Below are 16,227 nucleotides of genomic sequence, written 5' to 3'. Positions count from 1 at the left end.
GCCGCCATTTTGCGCAGGCGCAGCGCGGCCGCTCCCCGCGCATGCGCGCTGCGCAGCGCTCCGGAGGCGGCGGAGGCAAAATGGCGGCGGTGGTACAGAATGTGGTGAAGCTGTGAGTGAAAGCCCCCTCCCCCCTCCCTTCCGCTCCATATCCCGCGGGAATAATACGGCCCTGACCGGCTTTGGGGCTGTCCAGGGCTGGGGGTGTCCGTGTGGGGGGCGGTGGGGCCTTGAGGGCGGTTTGGGGCCGTGTGGTGTCCTCCCTCCCCCCCCCCCCCACACGCGGTGCCAATGGGAAAGGCGCTGTGTGGGGCCTGTGGGGCGGGGGATGCCTCCCTGTGGGGTCCCTACAGAGGCTCCTGTGGATCTTTAGGGCCCTATGGGGGCTGCCGTGTAGGAGGAGGGAGCTCTTCGTTGTGTCCTTGGGAGAGGGGAACCCATAGAGAGCCCTCCTATAGGATCCCGTAGAGATCCCCCCATAGGAACCCATAGAGAGCCCCCCATAGGAACCCATAGAGAGCCCTCCCTATAGGATTCCATGGAGATCCTTCCTATAGGAAACTACTGAGCCCTCCCTATAGGATCCCATAGAGATCCTTCCTATAGGAAACTATATAGCCTTCCCTATATGATCCCATGGAGATCCTTCCTATAGGAAACTACTGAGTCCTCCCTATAGGATTCCATGGAGATCCTTCCTATAGGAAACTACTGAGCCCTCCCTATAGGATCCCATAGAGATCCTTCCTATAGGAAACTATATAGCCTTCCCTATATGATCCCATGGAGATCCTTCCTATAGGAAACTACTGAGTCCTCCCTATAGGATCCCATGGAGATCTCCCTGTGGAGCCCATAGAGATCCCCCCATAGGAACCCATAGAGATCCCTCCCTATAGGATCCCATAGAGAACCCTCCTATAGGAAACTATATAGCCCTCCCTATGGGATCCCATGGAGATCCCCCCTGTAAGATCATACAGAATCCTCTGTGTAGGATCCCATGGAGATCTCCCTGTGGAGCCCACAGAGATCCACCCATAGGAACCCATAGAGATTCCTCTATAGGATCCCATGGAGATCCTTCCTATAGGAAACTATTGAGCCCTCCCTATAGGATCCCATAGAGATCCCCCCATAGGAACCCACCATAGAGCTTCTCCCTATAGGATCCCATAGAGATCCTTCCTATAGGAAACTATATAGCCTTCCCTATAGGATCCCATGGAGATCTCCCTGTGGAGCCCATAGAGATCCCCCCATAGGAACCCATAGAGATCCCTCCCTATAGGATCCCATAGAGATCCTTCCTACAGGAAACAACTGAGCCTCCCTATAGGATCCCATAGAGATCCCCCCATAGGAACCCACAGAGCCCTTCTTATAGGATCCCGTAAAGATCCTTCCTATACGATCCCATAGAGATCTCCCTGTGGAACCCATAGAGATCCCCCCCTATAGGAACCCACCGTAGAGCTTCTCCCTATAGGATCCCATAGAGATCCTTCCTGTAGGAAACTGTTGAGCCCTCCCTATAGGATCCATAGAGATCCCTCTATAGGAACCCATAGAGATCCCCCCATAGGATCCCATAGAGATCCTTCCTATAGGAAACTATATAGCCCTCCCTATAGGATCCCATAGAAATCCTTCCTATGGGAAACTATTGAGTCCTCCCTATAGGATCCCATGGAGATCTCCCTGTGGAGCCCATAGAGATCCCCCCATAGGAACCCATAGAGATCCCTCCTATAGGATCCCATAGAGGTCCCCCCATAGGAACCCATAGAGATCCCTCCAATAGAAAACTACTGAGCCCTCCCTATAGGATCCCACAGAGATCTTTCTAAAGGATCCCATTGAGATCCCCCCTATAGGATTCCATGGAGATTTCCCTGTGGGAACCCATAGAGCTTCCCCCTGTAGGAGCTCATAGCTTATAGGAACCCATAGAGATTCCCCCTATAGGATCACATAGAGATCCCCCCTATAGGAACCCATAGAGATTCCCCTATAGGATCACATAGAGATCCCCCCTATAGGAACCCATAGAGATTCCCCTATAGGATCACACAGAGATCCCTATAGGAACCCACGGGAGTACCCTATGCTTACCTGGTGTCCCCTGTCGAGACCCATAGCGGGTATCCTATACATCCTTTGGGGCCATGGGCTCCTCCCCTATAGCAAAAAAGGGGTTTCTTCATCAGTGGGGCATTTCCTATAGGGTTCTGGGGGCTCCCCATAGGGTTTTTTATGGTTATCCATAGGTTTTCATGGTTATCCGTGGATTTTGGTGGCTATTTGTAGGTCTTTCATGATTATCTATAGGTTATTTGTGATTATCTATAGGTTATTTATGATTATCTATAGGTTTTCTATGATTATCCATAGGTTTTTTATGATTGTCCATAGGTTTTCATGGTTATCCATGGATTTTGGTGGCTATTTGTAGGTCTTTTATGATTATCTATAGGTTATCTATGATTATCTGTAGGTATTATATGATTATCCATAGGTTATTTATGATTATCTATAGGTATTTTATGATTATCCATAGGTTTTTTTGTGATTATCCATAGGTTTTCATGGTTATCTGTGGATTTTGGTGGCTATTTGTAGGTGTTTTATGATCATCTATAGGTTTTTTATGATTATCCGTAGGTCTTTTATGATTATCTATAGGTTTTTTATGATTATCCATAGGGTCTTTATGATTATCCATAGGTTCTCATGGTTATCCATGGATTTTGGTGGCTATTTGTAGGTCTTTTATGCTTATCTATAGGTCTTTTATGATTATCCATAGGTCTTTTATGATTATCCATAGGTTTTCATGGTTATCCTTGGATTTTGGTGGCTATTTGTAGGTCTTTCATGGTTATCTATAGGTTATTTATGATTATCTATAGGTTATTTATGATTATCCATAGGTTTTTTATGATTATCCATAGGTTTTCATGGTCATCCGTGGATTTTGGTGGCTATCTGTAGGTCTTCTATAATTATCTATTGGTCTTTTATGATTATCTATAGATCTTTTATGATTATCCATAGGTCTTTTATGATTATCCATAGGTTTTTTATGATTATCCATAGGTTTTCATGGTTGGTTGTATTGTTGGCCACCAGGATTTCCTCTTTCCCTATAAAATCCCTCCATCATTGCTCTTCCATCACCCCAAATCTCCCAATATTGGTTGGTTGTGTTGTTGGTGAGCTGGATTTCCTCTTTCCCTACAAAATCATTCCATCATTGCTCTTCCACCACCCCAAATCTCCCAAGATTGGTCGGTTATGTTGCTGGTTGTCAGGATTTTCTCTCTCCCTATTAAATCCTTCCATCAGAGCTCATTCTAACACCCAAAATGTCCCAAAATTGGTTGGTTGTGTTGTTGGCAACCAGGATTTTCTCTCTCCCTACAAATCCCCCCATCATTGCTCTTCCATCACCCAAAATCTCCCAAAATTTGGTAGATTGTGTGTTAGTTACTTGGGTTTTCTCTCTCCCTACAAAATCCCTCCATCATTGCTCTTCCCAACACCCCAAATCTCCCAAAATTGGTTGGTTGTATTGTTGGCAACCAGGATTTTCTCTTTCCCTACAAATCCCCCCATCATTGCTCTTACATCACCCCAAATCTCCCAAAATTTGGTAGATTGTGTGTTTGTTACTCAGGTTTTCTCTCTCCCTACAAAATCCCTCCATCATTGCTCTTCCATCACCCCAAATCTCCCAAAATTTGGTAGATTGTGTGTTAGTTACTCAGGTTTTCTCTCTCCCTACAAAATCCCTCCATCATTGCTCTTCCCATCACCCCAAATCTCCCAATATTGGTTGGTTGTGTTGTTGGTGAGCTGGATTTCCTCTGTCCCTACAAAATCCCCCCATCATTGCTCTTCCCATCACCCCAAATCTCCCAAGATTGGTCGGTTATGTTGCTGGTTATCAGGATTTCCTCCCTCCCTGTAAAATCCCTCCATCATTGCTCTTCCATCACCCCAAATCTCCCAAAATTGGTCGGTTATGTTTCTGGTTATCAGGATTTTCTCTCTCCCCACAAAATCCCCCCATCATTGCTCTTCCATCACCCCAAATCTCCCAAAATTTGGTAGATTGTGTGTTTGTTACTTGGGTTTTCTCCCTCCCTACAAAATCCCTCCATCATTGCTCTTCCATCACCCCAAATCTCCCAATATTGGTTGGTTGTATTGTTGGCAACCAGGATTTTCTCTCTCCCCACAAAATCCCTCCATCATCGCTCTTCCATCACCCAAAATCTCCCAAAATCGGTTGGTTATCAGGATTTCCTCCCTCCCCACAAAATCCCATCATTGCTCTTCCCAACACCCCCAAACCCCCCCCCCAAAAATCCCCGCGGTCGCTTCCACAACCACCCCATTTTTCCTCCCCCCCCTCCCAAACCCCTGTCGGAATCTTTCCCCAACCCCCCCCGGCTGTTTTTTCACCCCGTCCCTTTGCCCCCCCAGGCTGGGTGAGCAGTACTACAGGGACGCCATGGAGCAGTGCCACAACTACAACGCCAGGCTGTGCGCCGAGCGCAGCGTCCGCCTGCCCTTCCTGGATTCGCAGACCGGCGTGGCTCAGAGCAACTGCTACATCTGGATGGAGAAGAGGCACCGCGGCCCAGGTCGGATCGGGATCCCTGTGTGCTGTTGGGTTGGATAACCTCAATTTTTCTCCTTCTTCTCCTCCTTCTTCTTCTCCTCCTTCTTCTTCTCCTCCTTCTTCTTCTCCTCCTTCTTCTCCTCCTCCTTCTTCTCCTCCTCCTTCTTCTCCTTCTCCTCCTCCTCCTTCTTCTCCTCCTTCTTCTCCTCCTTCTTCTTCTCCTCCTTCTTCTCCTCCTTCTTCTTCTCCTCCTCCTTCTTCTTCTTCTTCTCCTCCTTCTCCTCCTTCTTCTCCTCCTTCTCCTCCTCCTCCTTCTCCTTCTCCTCCTCCTTCTTCTTCTTCTTCTCCTTCTCCTCCTCCTTCTTCTTCTCCTCCTTCTCCTCCTCCTTCTTCTCCTTCTTCTCCTCCTTCTTCTTCTCCTCCTTCTTCTTCTCCTTCTTCTTCTCCTCCTTCTTCTTCTCCTCCTTCTTCTCCTCCTCCTTCTTCTCCTCCTTCTTCTTCTCCTCCTTCTTCTCCTCCTTCTTCTCCTCCTTCTTCTTCTCCTCCTCCTTCTTCTCCTCTTTCTTCTTCTCCTCCTTTTTCTTCTCCTCCTTCTTCTTCTTCTCCTCCTTCTCCTCCTCCTTCTTCTCCTCCTCCTCCTTCTCCTCTTTCTTCTTCTCCTCCTTCTTCTTCTTCTTCTTCTTCTTCTTCTTATTATTATTATTATTATTTCCCAATAAAGGTTTGGCGGCAGGGCAGCTTTATTCCTATCCTGCACGGCGCTGGAGGAAAAAACGCCGCGCTCATCCTCCGGAGGATCCCAGGCTCTCCTTCCCTTCCATCAAACCAGGTGAGGCCCTTCCTCTGGTTCATTTCCGGCTCTTGTTGAGACTCTGATTGTTGTCTGAGGGCCTCGTGCCTTCCAGCGTATTCATCTTTAAGGACCTTTCCAACCCGTTCTATGATTCGTTGATCTTTAAGGACCCTTCCAACCCATTCTATGATTCGTTGATCTTTAAGGACCCTTGCAAGCTGTTTTATGATTCGTTGATCTGTAAGGACCCTTCTGAGCAGTTCTATGATTAGTTGATCTGTAAGGACCCTTCTGAGCAGTTCTATGATTAGTTGATCTGTAAGGACCCTTCTGAGCAGTTCTATGATTCGTTGATCTTTAAGGACCCTTCTGAGCAGTTCTATGATTCATTGATCTTTAAGGACCCTTCTGAGCAGTTTTATGATTCGTTGATGTTTAAGGACCCTTCCAACCCATTCTATGATTTGTTATCTTTAAGGACCCTTCCAACCCATTCTATGATCCTTTGATCTGTAAGGACCCTTCCAACCCATTCTATGATTCGTTGATCTTTAAGGACCTTTCCAACCCATTCTATGATTCTTTGTTCTTTAAGGACCCTTCCAAGCCATTCTATGATCCTTTGATCAACCCAACTCATTCTGTGACCTTTAAGGACCCTCCTGACCAATTCTGTGACCTCTAAGTCCACTTCCAACCCAACCCAACTCCTTCCATGACCTTGAAGGACCCTCCTGCCCACTTCTATGACCTTTAAGGACCGTCCTGACCAATTAATTCTGTGACCTGTAAGGACCCTCCTGCCCGATTCTATGACCTCTAAGTCCCCTTCCAACCCAACCCAACCCAACTCCTTCCATGACCTTTAAGGACCCTCCTGCCCACTTCTATGACCTTTAAGGACCCTTCCAACCCAACCCAACTCCTTCCATGACCTTGAAGGACCCTCCTGACCACTTCTATGACCTTTTAGGACCTTTCCAACCCAACCCAACTCCTTCTATGACCTTTAAGGACCCTCCTGCCCACTTCTATGACCTTTAAGGACCTTTCCAACCCAACCCAACTCCTTCCATGACCTTTAAGGACCCTCCTGACCACTTCTATGACCTCTGAGTCCCCTTTCAACCCAACCCAACTCCTTCTCTGACCTTTAAGGACCCTCCTGACCACTTCTGTGACCTTTAAGGACCCTCCTGACCACTTCTATGACCTCTAAGTCCCCTTCCAACCCAACCCAACTCCTTCTCTGACCTTTAAGGACCCTCCTGCCCACTTCTCTGACCTTTAAGGACCCTTCCAACCCATCCCTTCCTCTCTCTTCCTCCTGCAGACACCGACCAGACCCTCAAGAAGGAAGGGCTCATCTCCCAGGACGGCAGCAGCCTGGAGGCTCTGCTCAGGACGGACCCCCTGGAGAAACGCTCCCTCCCCGACCCCCGCATGGACGACGACAGCCTGGGCGAGTTCCCCGTCACCAACAGCCGCGCACGGAAGGTGCAGACCCCTCCCCAAAACCCCCCCAGACCCTCCTGGGTCGCCCCCTCCTATAGCATCGCCCACCCCCCTCCAAACCCCTTGAGCCCCCTCCCCGACCCCCGCATGGACGACGACAGCTTGGTAAATTCCCCATCACCAACAGCCGCGCACGGAAGGTGCAGACCCCTCCCCAAACCCCCGCAGACCCTCCTGGTTTGCCCTCACCTATAGCAGCGTCGCCCATCCCCCTCCAAACCCCTTGAGACCCCTCCCCGATCCCCCGTCGTCCCAATGGGTCCCAATGTGTCTCTATGGGTCCCAGTGTTCACTGGAACAGGCTGCCCAGGGAGGTGGTGGAGTCTATGGGTCCCAACGTGTCTCTATGGGTCCCAATGGGTCCCAACGTGTCTCTGTGGGTCCCAGTGGCTCCCAACGTGTCTCTATGGGTCCCAATGGGTCCCTACGTGTCTCTATGGGTCCCAGTGGCTCCCAACGTGTCTCTATGGGTCCCAATGGGTCCCAACGTGTCTCTATGGGTCCCAGTGGCTCCGAACGTGTCTTTATGGGTCCCAATGGGTCCCAACGTGTCTCTATGGGTCCCAATGGGTCCCAACGTGTCTCTGTGGGTCCCAGTGGCTCCCAACGTGTCTCTATGGGTCCCAGTGGCTCCCAATGTGTCTCTATGGGTCCCAATGGGTCCCAATGTGTCTCTGTGGGTCCCAGTGGCTCCCAACGTGTCTCTGGGTCCCAATGGGTCCCAATGTGTCTCTGTGGGTCCCAATGGGTCCCAACGTGTCTCTATGGGTCCCAGTGGCTCCGAACGTGTCTCTATGGGTCCCAATGGGTCCCAACGTGTCTCTATGGGTCCCAATGGGTCCCAACGTGTCTCTGTGGGTCCCAGTGGCTCCCAACGTGTCTCTGGGTCCCAATGGGTCCCAATGTGTCTCTATGGGTCCCAATGGGTCCCTACGTGTCTCTATGGGTCCCAGTGGCTCCAAACGTGTCTCTATGGGTCCCAATGGGTCCCAACGTGTCTCTATGGGTCCCAGTGGCTCCCAACGTGTCTCGGTGTGTCCCAGTGGCTCCCAACGTGTCTCTATGGGTCCCAATGGGTCCCAACGTGTCTCTATGGGTCCCAGTGGCTCCCAATGTGTCTCTATGGGTCCCAATGGGTCCCAACGTGTCTAGACTTCGTGATTCATGGCGGAGCCTGGAGGGGGAATAGTAAAATTTCTACCTTGGACTTGAGGAGGGCGGACTTTGCATTGTTCAAGGGACTAATAGGGGGAGTCCCCTGGCATTCAGTCTTAGCGAGTAAAGGGGTCCAAGAGAGCTGGTTGCTCTTCAAGAAGGAAGTCTTAAGGGCGCAGGAGCAGGCAGTCCCCCTGAGCTGCAAAATGAGCCGGTGGGGAAGAATGGAATGATGAATAGGGAAGAAGACCGGCGTGGATGAATAGGGAGCTATTCCTGAGGCTCCGGGAGAAAAAGAGAATCATACCCGCCCTGTGGAAAGAGGGACAGGCCACTCAGAACGAATACAAGGGAGTCGTTAGGATGTGTAGAGGTGAAATCAGAAAGGCAAAAGCCCAGCTTGAATTGAACCTGGCCGCTGGGGTGAAAAGGAATAAGAAACTCTTTTATAAATACATGAACAGTAAGAGGAGGACGAAGGAGAATATCCACTCTTTGCTGGATGAGGCTGGGAATGCGACCACTGAGGATAAGGGAAAGGCAGAGGTTCTGAATGCCTTCTTTACGTCTGTCTTTAAAAGCCAGACCAGTTATCCTCAGGACACTCCTCTCTCTGACCTGGTAATCTCGGCCGGGGAGCACACGAACCCCCCTGCGATTCTGAAGGAAACAGTCAGAGACCTGCTGCTCCAACTGGGCTGCCACAAGTCGATGGGGCCAGATGAGATCCACCCGAGAGTGCTGAGGGAACTGGCGGAGGTGAGAGCCGAGCCGCTTTCCATCATCTGTCAGCGCTCCTTGTGCACTGGTGAGGTCCCAGAGGACTGGAGGCTTGTCAACGTGACTCCCATTGACAAGAAAGGTCGTAAGGAGGATCTGGGGAACTACAGGCCTGTCAGCCTGACCTCGGTGCCAGGGAAGGTGATGGAGCAGATTGTCTTGAGGGAGATGATGCGGCACGTGCGGGATGAGCGGGGCATCAGGCCTAGCAGCATGGGTTGGTGAAGGGCAGCTCCTGCTTGACCAACCTGATCTCCTTCTACGATCCGGTGACCATGTGGTGGATGAGGGAAAGGCTGTTGACGTGCTCTGCCTGGACTGCAGCAAAGCCTTTGGCGCTGTCTCCCACAGCATTCTCCTGCAGAAGCTGGCAGCCCGAGGCCTGGATGGCTGCAGACTGTGCTGGGTGAGGAGCTGGTTGGAGGGCCGGGCTCAGAGAGTGGTGGGGAATGGAGTCAAATCCAGCTGGCGAGCGGTCGTGAGCGGTGTGCCCCAGGGGTCGGTGCTGGGCCTGTCCTCTTCAATATCTTTATTGATGGCCTGGAGGAGGGCATCGAGTGCAGCCTCAGTACATTCGCAGATGGCACCAAATGGGCTGGAAGCGTGGATCTGCCTGGGGGTAGCGAGGCCCTGCAGAGGGATCTGGACAGGATGCAGAGCTGGGCTGAAACCAACGGGATGAGGTGCAACAAGGCCAAATGCCGGGTCCTGCACTTGGGCTCCAACAACCCCAGGCGACGCTGCAGGCTTGGGGCGGTGTGGCTGGAGGACGGCGTAGAGGAAACAGACCTGGGGGTATGGATGGATGCTGGGCTGAATATGAGCCCACAGTGTGCCCAGCTGGCCAAGAAGGGCAATGGCAGCCTGGCCTGCATCAGAAACTGCATTGCAAGCAGGAGCAGAGAGGTGATTGTGCCCCTGTATTCAGCACCGGTGAGGCCGCACCTCGAGTGCTGTGTCCAGTTTTGGGCCCCTCACTGCAAGAAAGATATTGAGGGCCTGGAACGTGTTCAAAGGAGGGCAGCAAAGCTGTGAGGGGTCTGGAACACAGGGCTGATGAGGAGAGGCTGAAGGAGCTGGGAATGTTCAGCCTGGAGAAGAGGAGCTCGGGGGGGGCTCTCTATGACTGCATGAAGGGAGGCTGCGGTGAGCTGGGGGTCGGCCTCTGCTCTCGTGTCAGCAGTGATAGGAGCAGAGGGAACGGCTTCAAGCTACGGCAGGGGAGATTCAGGCTGGACATGAGGAAGTATTGCTTGTCAGAAAGGTGGGCAGCGCTGCAATGGATGCACAGGGAGGTGGGGGAGGCACCGAGCCTGGGGGTGTTGAAGGAAAGGCTGGACGCTGTGCTGAGGGCCGTGGTTCAGTGGGAGCTGTTGGGAACAGGCGAACGGTTGGACTGGATGAGCTTGGAGGTCTTTTCCAACCTTGGGGATTCGATGATTCGATGATTCTATGATTCTAAACAAGGTCGGCCCCAGCACCGACCCCTGGGGGACCCTGAAACGGGTCGCCAGCTGGACTCCATTCACCACAACCCGCTGTGCACGGCCCTCAGCCACTTCCTTACCCAAACAAGTTGTATTTCCTAGTTTCCCCCTGCAGGATGGACCCAAATCATCGTCCAATCGCCCTAAATTCCCTTTTTTTTGGGGGGGGTTTTCTGTTGTAACCCAATTCCTCTCTTCCCCGCCCAGCGCATCCTGGAGCCGGACGATTTCCTGGATGATTTGGATGATGAAGACTACGAGGAAGACACACCGAAACGGAGAGGGAAGGGGAAAGCAAAGGTGAGAAACCCCCCCCCCCAGCACCGTTTTAACGCCGAATCCTCACAAACCAGGTGAATTTCTACCCCTCAAAAACACCGTTTTATGTGCTGGGGAGATCCCAGCTGGATCCGCTGCATCCCAAGCTGTCATGGCAGGCTCTCCCCGCCCAGCAGCACCGTGGGATCATTCAAACCATTGCGGGTTGGTTTTGCTTCTACGTTATTTTTAATTGTTTCCCTTATTTCTTTATTTTTCTCTGCCCCAAACCCAGGGCAAAGGCGTCGGAGGAGCACGTAAGAAACTGGACGCGGCCATTTTGGAGGACAGGGACAAACCCTACGCGTGCGACAGTGAGTAACCCAAGCTCTGCGACGGCGTTTGGGGGCAGGTGATGCTTTGGGGGCGGCGCTGATTCTTCCTTGTTTTTTAAGCCTGAAAAAGGGACGTTTGCACCAAAATGGGGGGGGGGGGGAACCTCTTCACGTCCTCTCGACCCCAAGCTGAGCTCTGCTTTCTTTGTTAAGGATTTGTGATGGGTTTCTAGCTGCAAAACGCGGCTCGGGAGGCTGTGAAAGGGACACGGAAAGGTCACTGAAATGGTCATAAAATGGGCCGCTAAAAACGGACTGCAAAAGAGCGCAGGAAGGGACAGCAGAAGGGTCGTGAAAGGGCACAGAAATGACATTAAAAGGCCCAGAAAGGGCCACAGAGGGCCTTCAAAGGGACCACGAGGGCCACGGAAATGGCTGCAGAAGGGTCACAGAGAGCCCAAAAATGGGCACCAATGGGCTACAGAGAACCAATGAAGGACCACAGACATCCAAGAAGGGGCAGCAAAGGCAACAGAAGGCCCACAAAGGGCCAAAAATGGCCACAAAGGGCCCAAAATGGCCACCAAAGGCCCCAGAATGGCCACCAGAGGGTCACACAGGTCTGAAAATGGCCCCCAAAGGCAAAATAAAGGGCCAGAAAGGGCCACAAAATGGCCGCCAGGGGGCCCAAAATGGCCGGCAAAGGGTCACAAAGGTCCAAAAATGGCCCCAAAGGCCCCAAAATGGCCCCTAAAAGGTCACAGAAGGGCCATAAAAGCCCCAAAATGGCCCTCCAAAGGGTCCCAAAATGGCTGCCAAAGGGTCACAAAATGGCCACCACAGGGTCCCAAAATGGCCACCACTGGGTCACAATGGTCCAAAAGTGGCCACAAATGCCCCAAAATGGCCCCCAAAGGCACAATAAAAGGGCCAGAAAGGGTCCCAAAATGGCCTCCAGAAGGTCACAAAGGTCTGAAAATGGCCACCAAAGGCCCCAAAATGGCCCCCAAAGGCACAATAAAAGGGCCAGAAAGGGTCACAAAATGGCCGCTAAAGGGGCCAAAAATGGCCGCTAAAGGGTCAGGAAGGGTCACAAAATGGCTGCCAGAGGGTCACAAAGGCCCCAAAATGGCCACAAAGGCCCCCAAATGGGCCCTGAAGGGCCCAAAATGGCCACCAAAGGGCTCCAAAAAAGGGCCAGAAAGGGTCACAAAACGGCCGCCAGAGGGTCACAGAGGCCCCCAAATGGCCACCAAGGTCCGAAAATGGCCACAAAGGCCCCAAAATGGCCACCAAAGGGTCACAAAGGGCCCCAAAATAGCCACAGAGGTCTGAAAATGGCCCCTGAAGGGTCACAGAAGGGCCACAAAGACCCCAAAGTGGCCCCCAAAGGGCCCCAAAAAAGGACCAGAAGGGGTCACAAAATGGCCGCCAAAGGGCCCAAAAATGGCTGCCAAAGGGCCAGAAAGGGTCACAAAATGGCCGCCAGAGGGTCACAAAGGCCCCAAAATGGCCACAAAGGTGCCAAAATGGCCACCAGAGGGTCACAAAGATCTGAAAATGGCCACAAAGGATCCAAAATGGTCACAAAGGCACAATAAAAGGGCCAGAAAGGGTCACAAAATGGCCGCCAGAGGGTCACAAAGGCCCCAAAATGGCCCCAAAGGCCACCAAGGTCAGAAAATGGCCACAAAGGTCTGAAAATGGCCACAAAGTATCAAAAATGGCCACAAAGGGACCAAAATGGCCCCCAGAGGCACAATAAAAGGGCCAGGAAGGGTCACAAAATGGCTGCCAAGTGGCCCAAAAATGACTGCCAAAGGACCTGAAAGGGTCACAAAATGGCTGCCGAAGGGCCCAAAAATGGCTGCCAAAGGGCCAGAAAGGGTCACAAAATGGCGGCCAGAGGGTCACAAAGGCCCCAAAATGGCCACAAAAATGGCCAGAAAAGGCCCCAAATGGCCACAAAGGGTCCAAAATGGCCACAAAGGGTCCAAAAATGGCCACAAAGGGTCCAGAATGGCCACAAAGGGTCCAAAATGGCCACAAAGGGCCCAAAATGGCCACAGAGGGCCCAAAATGGTCACAAAGGCACAATAAAAGGGCCAGAAAGGGTCACAAAATGGCCGCCAGAGGGTCACAAAGGCCCCAGAATGGCCACAAAGGCCCCAAAATGGCCACAAAGGTCTGAAAATGGCCACAAAGGGTCCAAAATGGCCACAAAGGGCCCAAAATGGCCCCCAGAGGCACAATAAAAGGGCCAGAAAGGGTCACAAAATGGCGGCCAAAGGGTCACAAAGGCCCCAAAATGGCCACAAAAATGGTCAGAAAATGGTCACAGAGGTCCAAAAATGGCCACCAAGGTCCAAAAATGGCCACAAAGGGCCCAAAATGGCCACAAAGGGTCCAGAATGGCCACAAAGGTCCGAAAATGGCCACAAAGGCCCCAAAATGGCCACAAAGGCCCCAAAATGGTCACCAGGGTCCGAAAATGGCCACAAAGGTCCGAAAAAGGCCAGAAAAGGCCCCAAATGGCCACCAAGGGTCCAAAATGGCCACAGAGGGCCCAAAATGGCCACCAAGGTCCAAAAATAGCCACAAAGGGTCCAGAATGGCCACAAAGGGCCTGAAAATGGCCACAAAGGGCCCCGCAAACGGGCCTGCAAACGGCCCCCACAGGGCCAACCCCCCCTCCCTTCCTCCCCCCCCCCTCCCCCTTTACTCTGTCCGTCCCGCTGTCCGTCCCGCTGTCCGTCCCGCTGCTCTCACCTCTTCTCTTTCTGTGTTTCAGACAGTTACAAACAAAAGCATTCCCTGAAACCTCCCGACCGAGGTACGGCCGGGGGGGGGCAGGGGGGGGCCAAAAGGGGGGGGGGGGGTGTGGGGGTCCGCGCTGCGTCCCACCGCCATCTTGCGCCCCGTCCGCCGCCAGGCCTCTGCTGGGTAGGAAAACATGCAAATCCCGGCTGCTTTTTGGCCTTTAGTTGTGCATTGGTGCCTTTTTTTTATTATTATTATTATTTTTTTAATTTTTTAATTATTATTATTATTTTTTATTGTTATTATTAATTAATTTTTCGTATTTCATATCAGTGGTCTTATTATTAATAGTCTTATTCTTAATAGGCTTTGCGGCCCATCCCATGGCTGAGCTTTTATAGGTAGAAATACACACAGATCTGGGCTTTTTTTTGGTCTTTGGTTGAGGATTTGTGCCTTTTTTATTTATTCATTATTATTATTAATTAATTTTTAATTTTTTTGTACTATTTTTAATTATTTTTTGGCATTTCATATTAGTGGTCTTATTATTAATGGCCTTATTCTTAATAGGCTTTGCGGCCCCATCCCATGGCTGAGCTTTTACAGGTAGAAATACACAGAAATTCAGGCTATTTTTATTATTATTAATCATTATTATTATTATTTGTTACTATTATTAATTAATTTTTGGTATTTCATATTAATGGCCTTATTCTTAATAGGCTTTGCGGCCCATCCCATGGCTGAGCATTTTACAGATAGAAATACACAGGAACTTGGGCTTTTTTTGGTCTTTCGTTGAGGATTTTTGCCTTATTTATTTATCTATTATTATTATTATTTTTTTTTTTAATTAATTTTTAATTTTTTTTCCTATTTTTAATTAATTTTTCGTGTTTAACATTAATAGCTTTATTTTCCATAGGCTTTGCACCCCATCCCATAGCCGAGCATTTTACAGATAGAAATACACAGAAATTCAGGCTATTTTTACTATTATTAATTATTATTATTATTATTATTACTATTATTAATTTTTATTTTTTCCCTTATTTTTAATTAATTTTTTGTATTTCACATTAATAGCTTTATTTTCCATAGGCTTTGCGCCCCATCCCATGGCTGAGCTTTCATAGATAGAAATACACAGAAATTCAGGCTATTTTTACTATTATTAATTATTATTATTATTATTATTCCTATTATTAATTAATTTTTAATTTTATTTTTACTATTTTTAATTAATTTTTGGTATTTCACATTAATAGCTTTATTTTCCATAGGCTTTGCTCCCCATCCCATGGCTGAGCTTTCATAGATAGAAATACACAGAAATTCCTTTTTTTTTAATCCTTATTTACGTATTTCTCCCTTTTTTTCCTTTTTAACGTTATTTAAATCATTACGATTAATTACTTTTGTTAATTTAATACATTCAACGCATTCTGGCCCTCAGGTATCCTTGCACTCCCCCCTTTCCGTACCCACATGAACGCAAACAGCCCCATAAGCCTCCATGCACCCCCATACAATCCCATACAGCCCCATAAACCTCCATGCACCCCATAAACCTCCATACAGCCCCATACAACCCCATAAACCTCCATACAGCCCCATAAACCCCATAAACCTCCATACAGCCCCATACAGCCCCATACAACCCCATAAACCTCCATACAGCCCCATACAGCCCCATAAAACCTCCATACAGCTCCATACAGCCCCATACAGCCCCATAAACCTCCATACAGCCCCATACAACCCCATAAACCTCCATACAGCCCCATAAACCTCCATACAGCCCCATAAACCTCCATACAGCTCCATACACCCCATAAACCTCCATACAGCCCCATAAACCTCCATACAGCCCCATAAACCTCCATACAGCTCCATACACCCCATAAACCTCCATACAGCCCCACACACCCCATAAACCCCATAAACCTCCATACAACCCCATAAACCTCCATACAGCCCCATAAGCCTCCATGCACCCCATAAGCCTCCATACAGCCCCATACAGCCCCATAAACCTCCATGCACCCCACACACCCCACACCCCCCACTTCTCTGCCCCCCTCCATTCCTCTCCTATTTAATTTCTTCCCCCCATTTCCCTCCTATTTCCCCCTATTTCTCAACCCCCCCCCCCCCATTTTTCTCCTCATCTCCCCCCAAAACCCCCCCATTATTTTTCGCTCTCTCTGCACTTCACCCCCCTTCCCCCCCCCCCCCAAAAATCTCTTCCGCTTGGCGCCAAAATGGGAAAACAGACTCCATCCCCCAGAATCCCCCGCGGTGCTGGGTGGGATCGCCCCCCCCCCATCCCCCAGAATCCCCTGCGGTGTTCGGTGGGATCGCCCCCCCCTCCCATCCCCCAGAATCCCCTGCGGTGCTGGGTGGGATCGCCCCCCCCCCCTCATATCCCCCAGAATCCCCTGCGGTGCTGGATGGGATCGCCCCCCCTCCCATCCCCCAGAATCCCCCGCGGTGCTGTGTGGGATCACC

General features: G+C 50.4%; 1 protein-coding gene across 1 annotated transcript; it reads left to right on the top strand.

Moving 5' to 3' along the window:
- Positions 1-45: 45 nt before the first annotated feature.
- LOC306957593 (zinc finger protein ubi-d4) lies at positions 46-13,786 on the top strand (the record flags this gene model as incomplete). The annotated part of the gene is made up of 7 exons (XM_079551078.1): positions 46-112; positions 4,492-4,652; positions 5,352-5,459; positions 6,757-6,920; positions 10,568-10,660; positions 10,914-10,992; positions 13,745-13,786. Coding segments are annotated over exons 1-7 (679 nt in total), but the record flags the coding sequence as incomplete, so codon positions are not given.
- Positions 13,787-16,227: the final 2,441 nt, after the last annotated feature.

Source organism: Tetrao urogallus (assembly GCF_951394365.1).
Source record: "Tetrao urogallus genome assembly, contig: scaffold_270, whole genome shotgun sequence".
NCBI classification, from domain to species: domain Eukaryota; kingdom Metazoa; phylum Chordata; class Aves; order Galliformes; family Phasianidae; genus Tetrao; species Tetrao urogallus.
The sequence above is the reverse complement of the archived record's forward strand: the minus strand, read 5'-3'. Positions and strand labels throughout refer to the sequence as shown.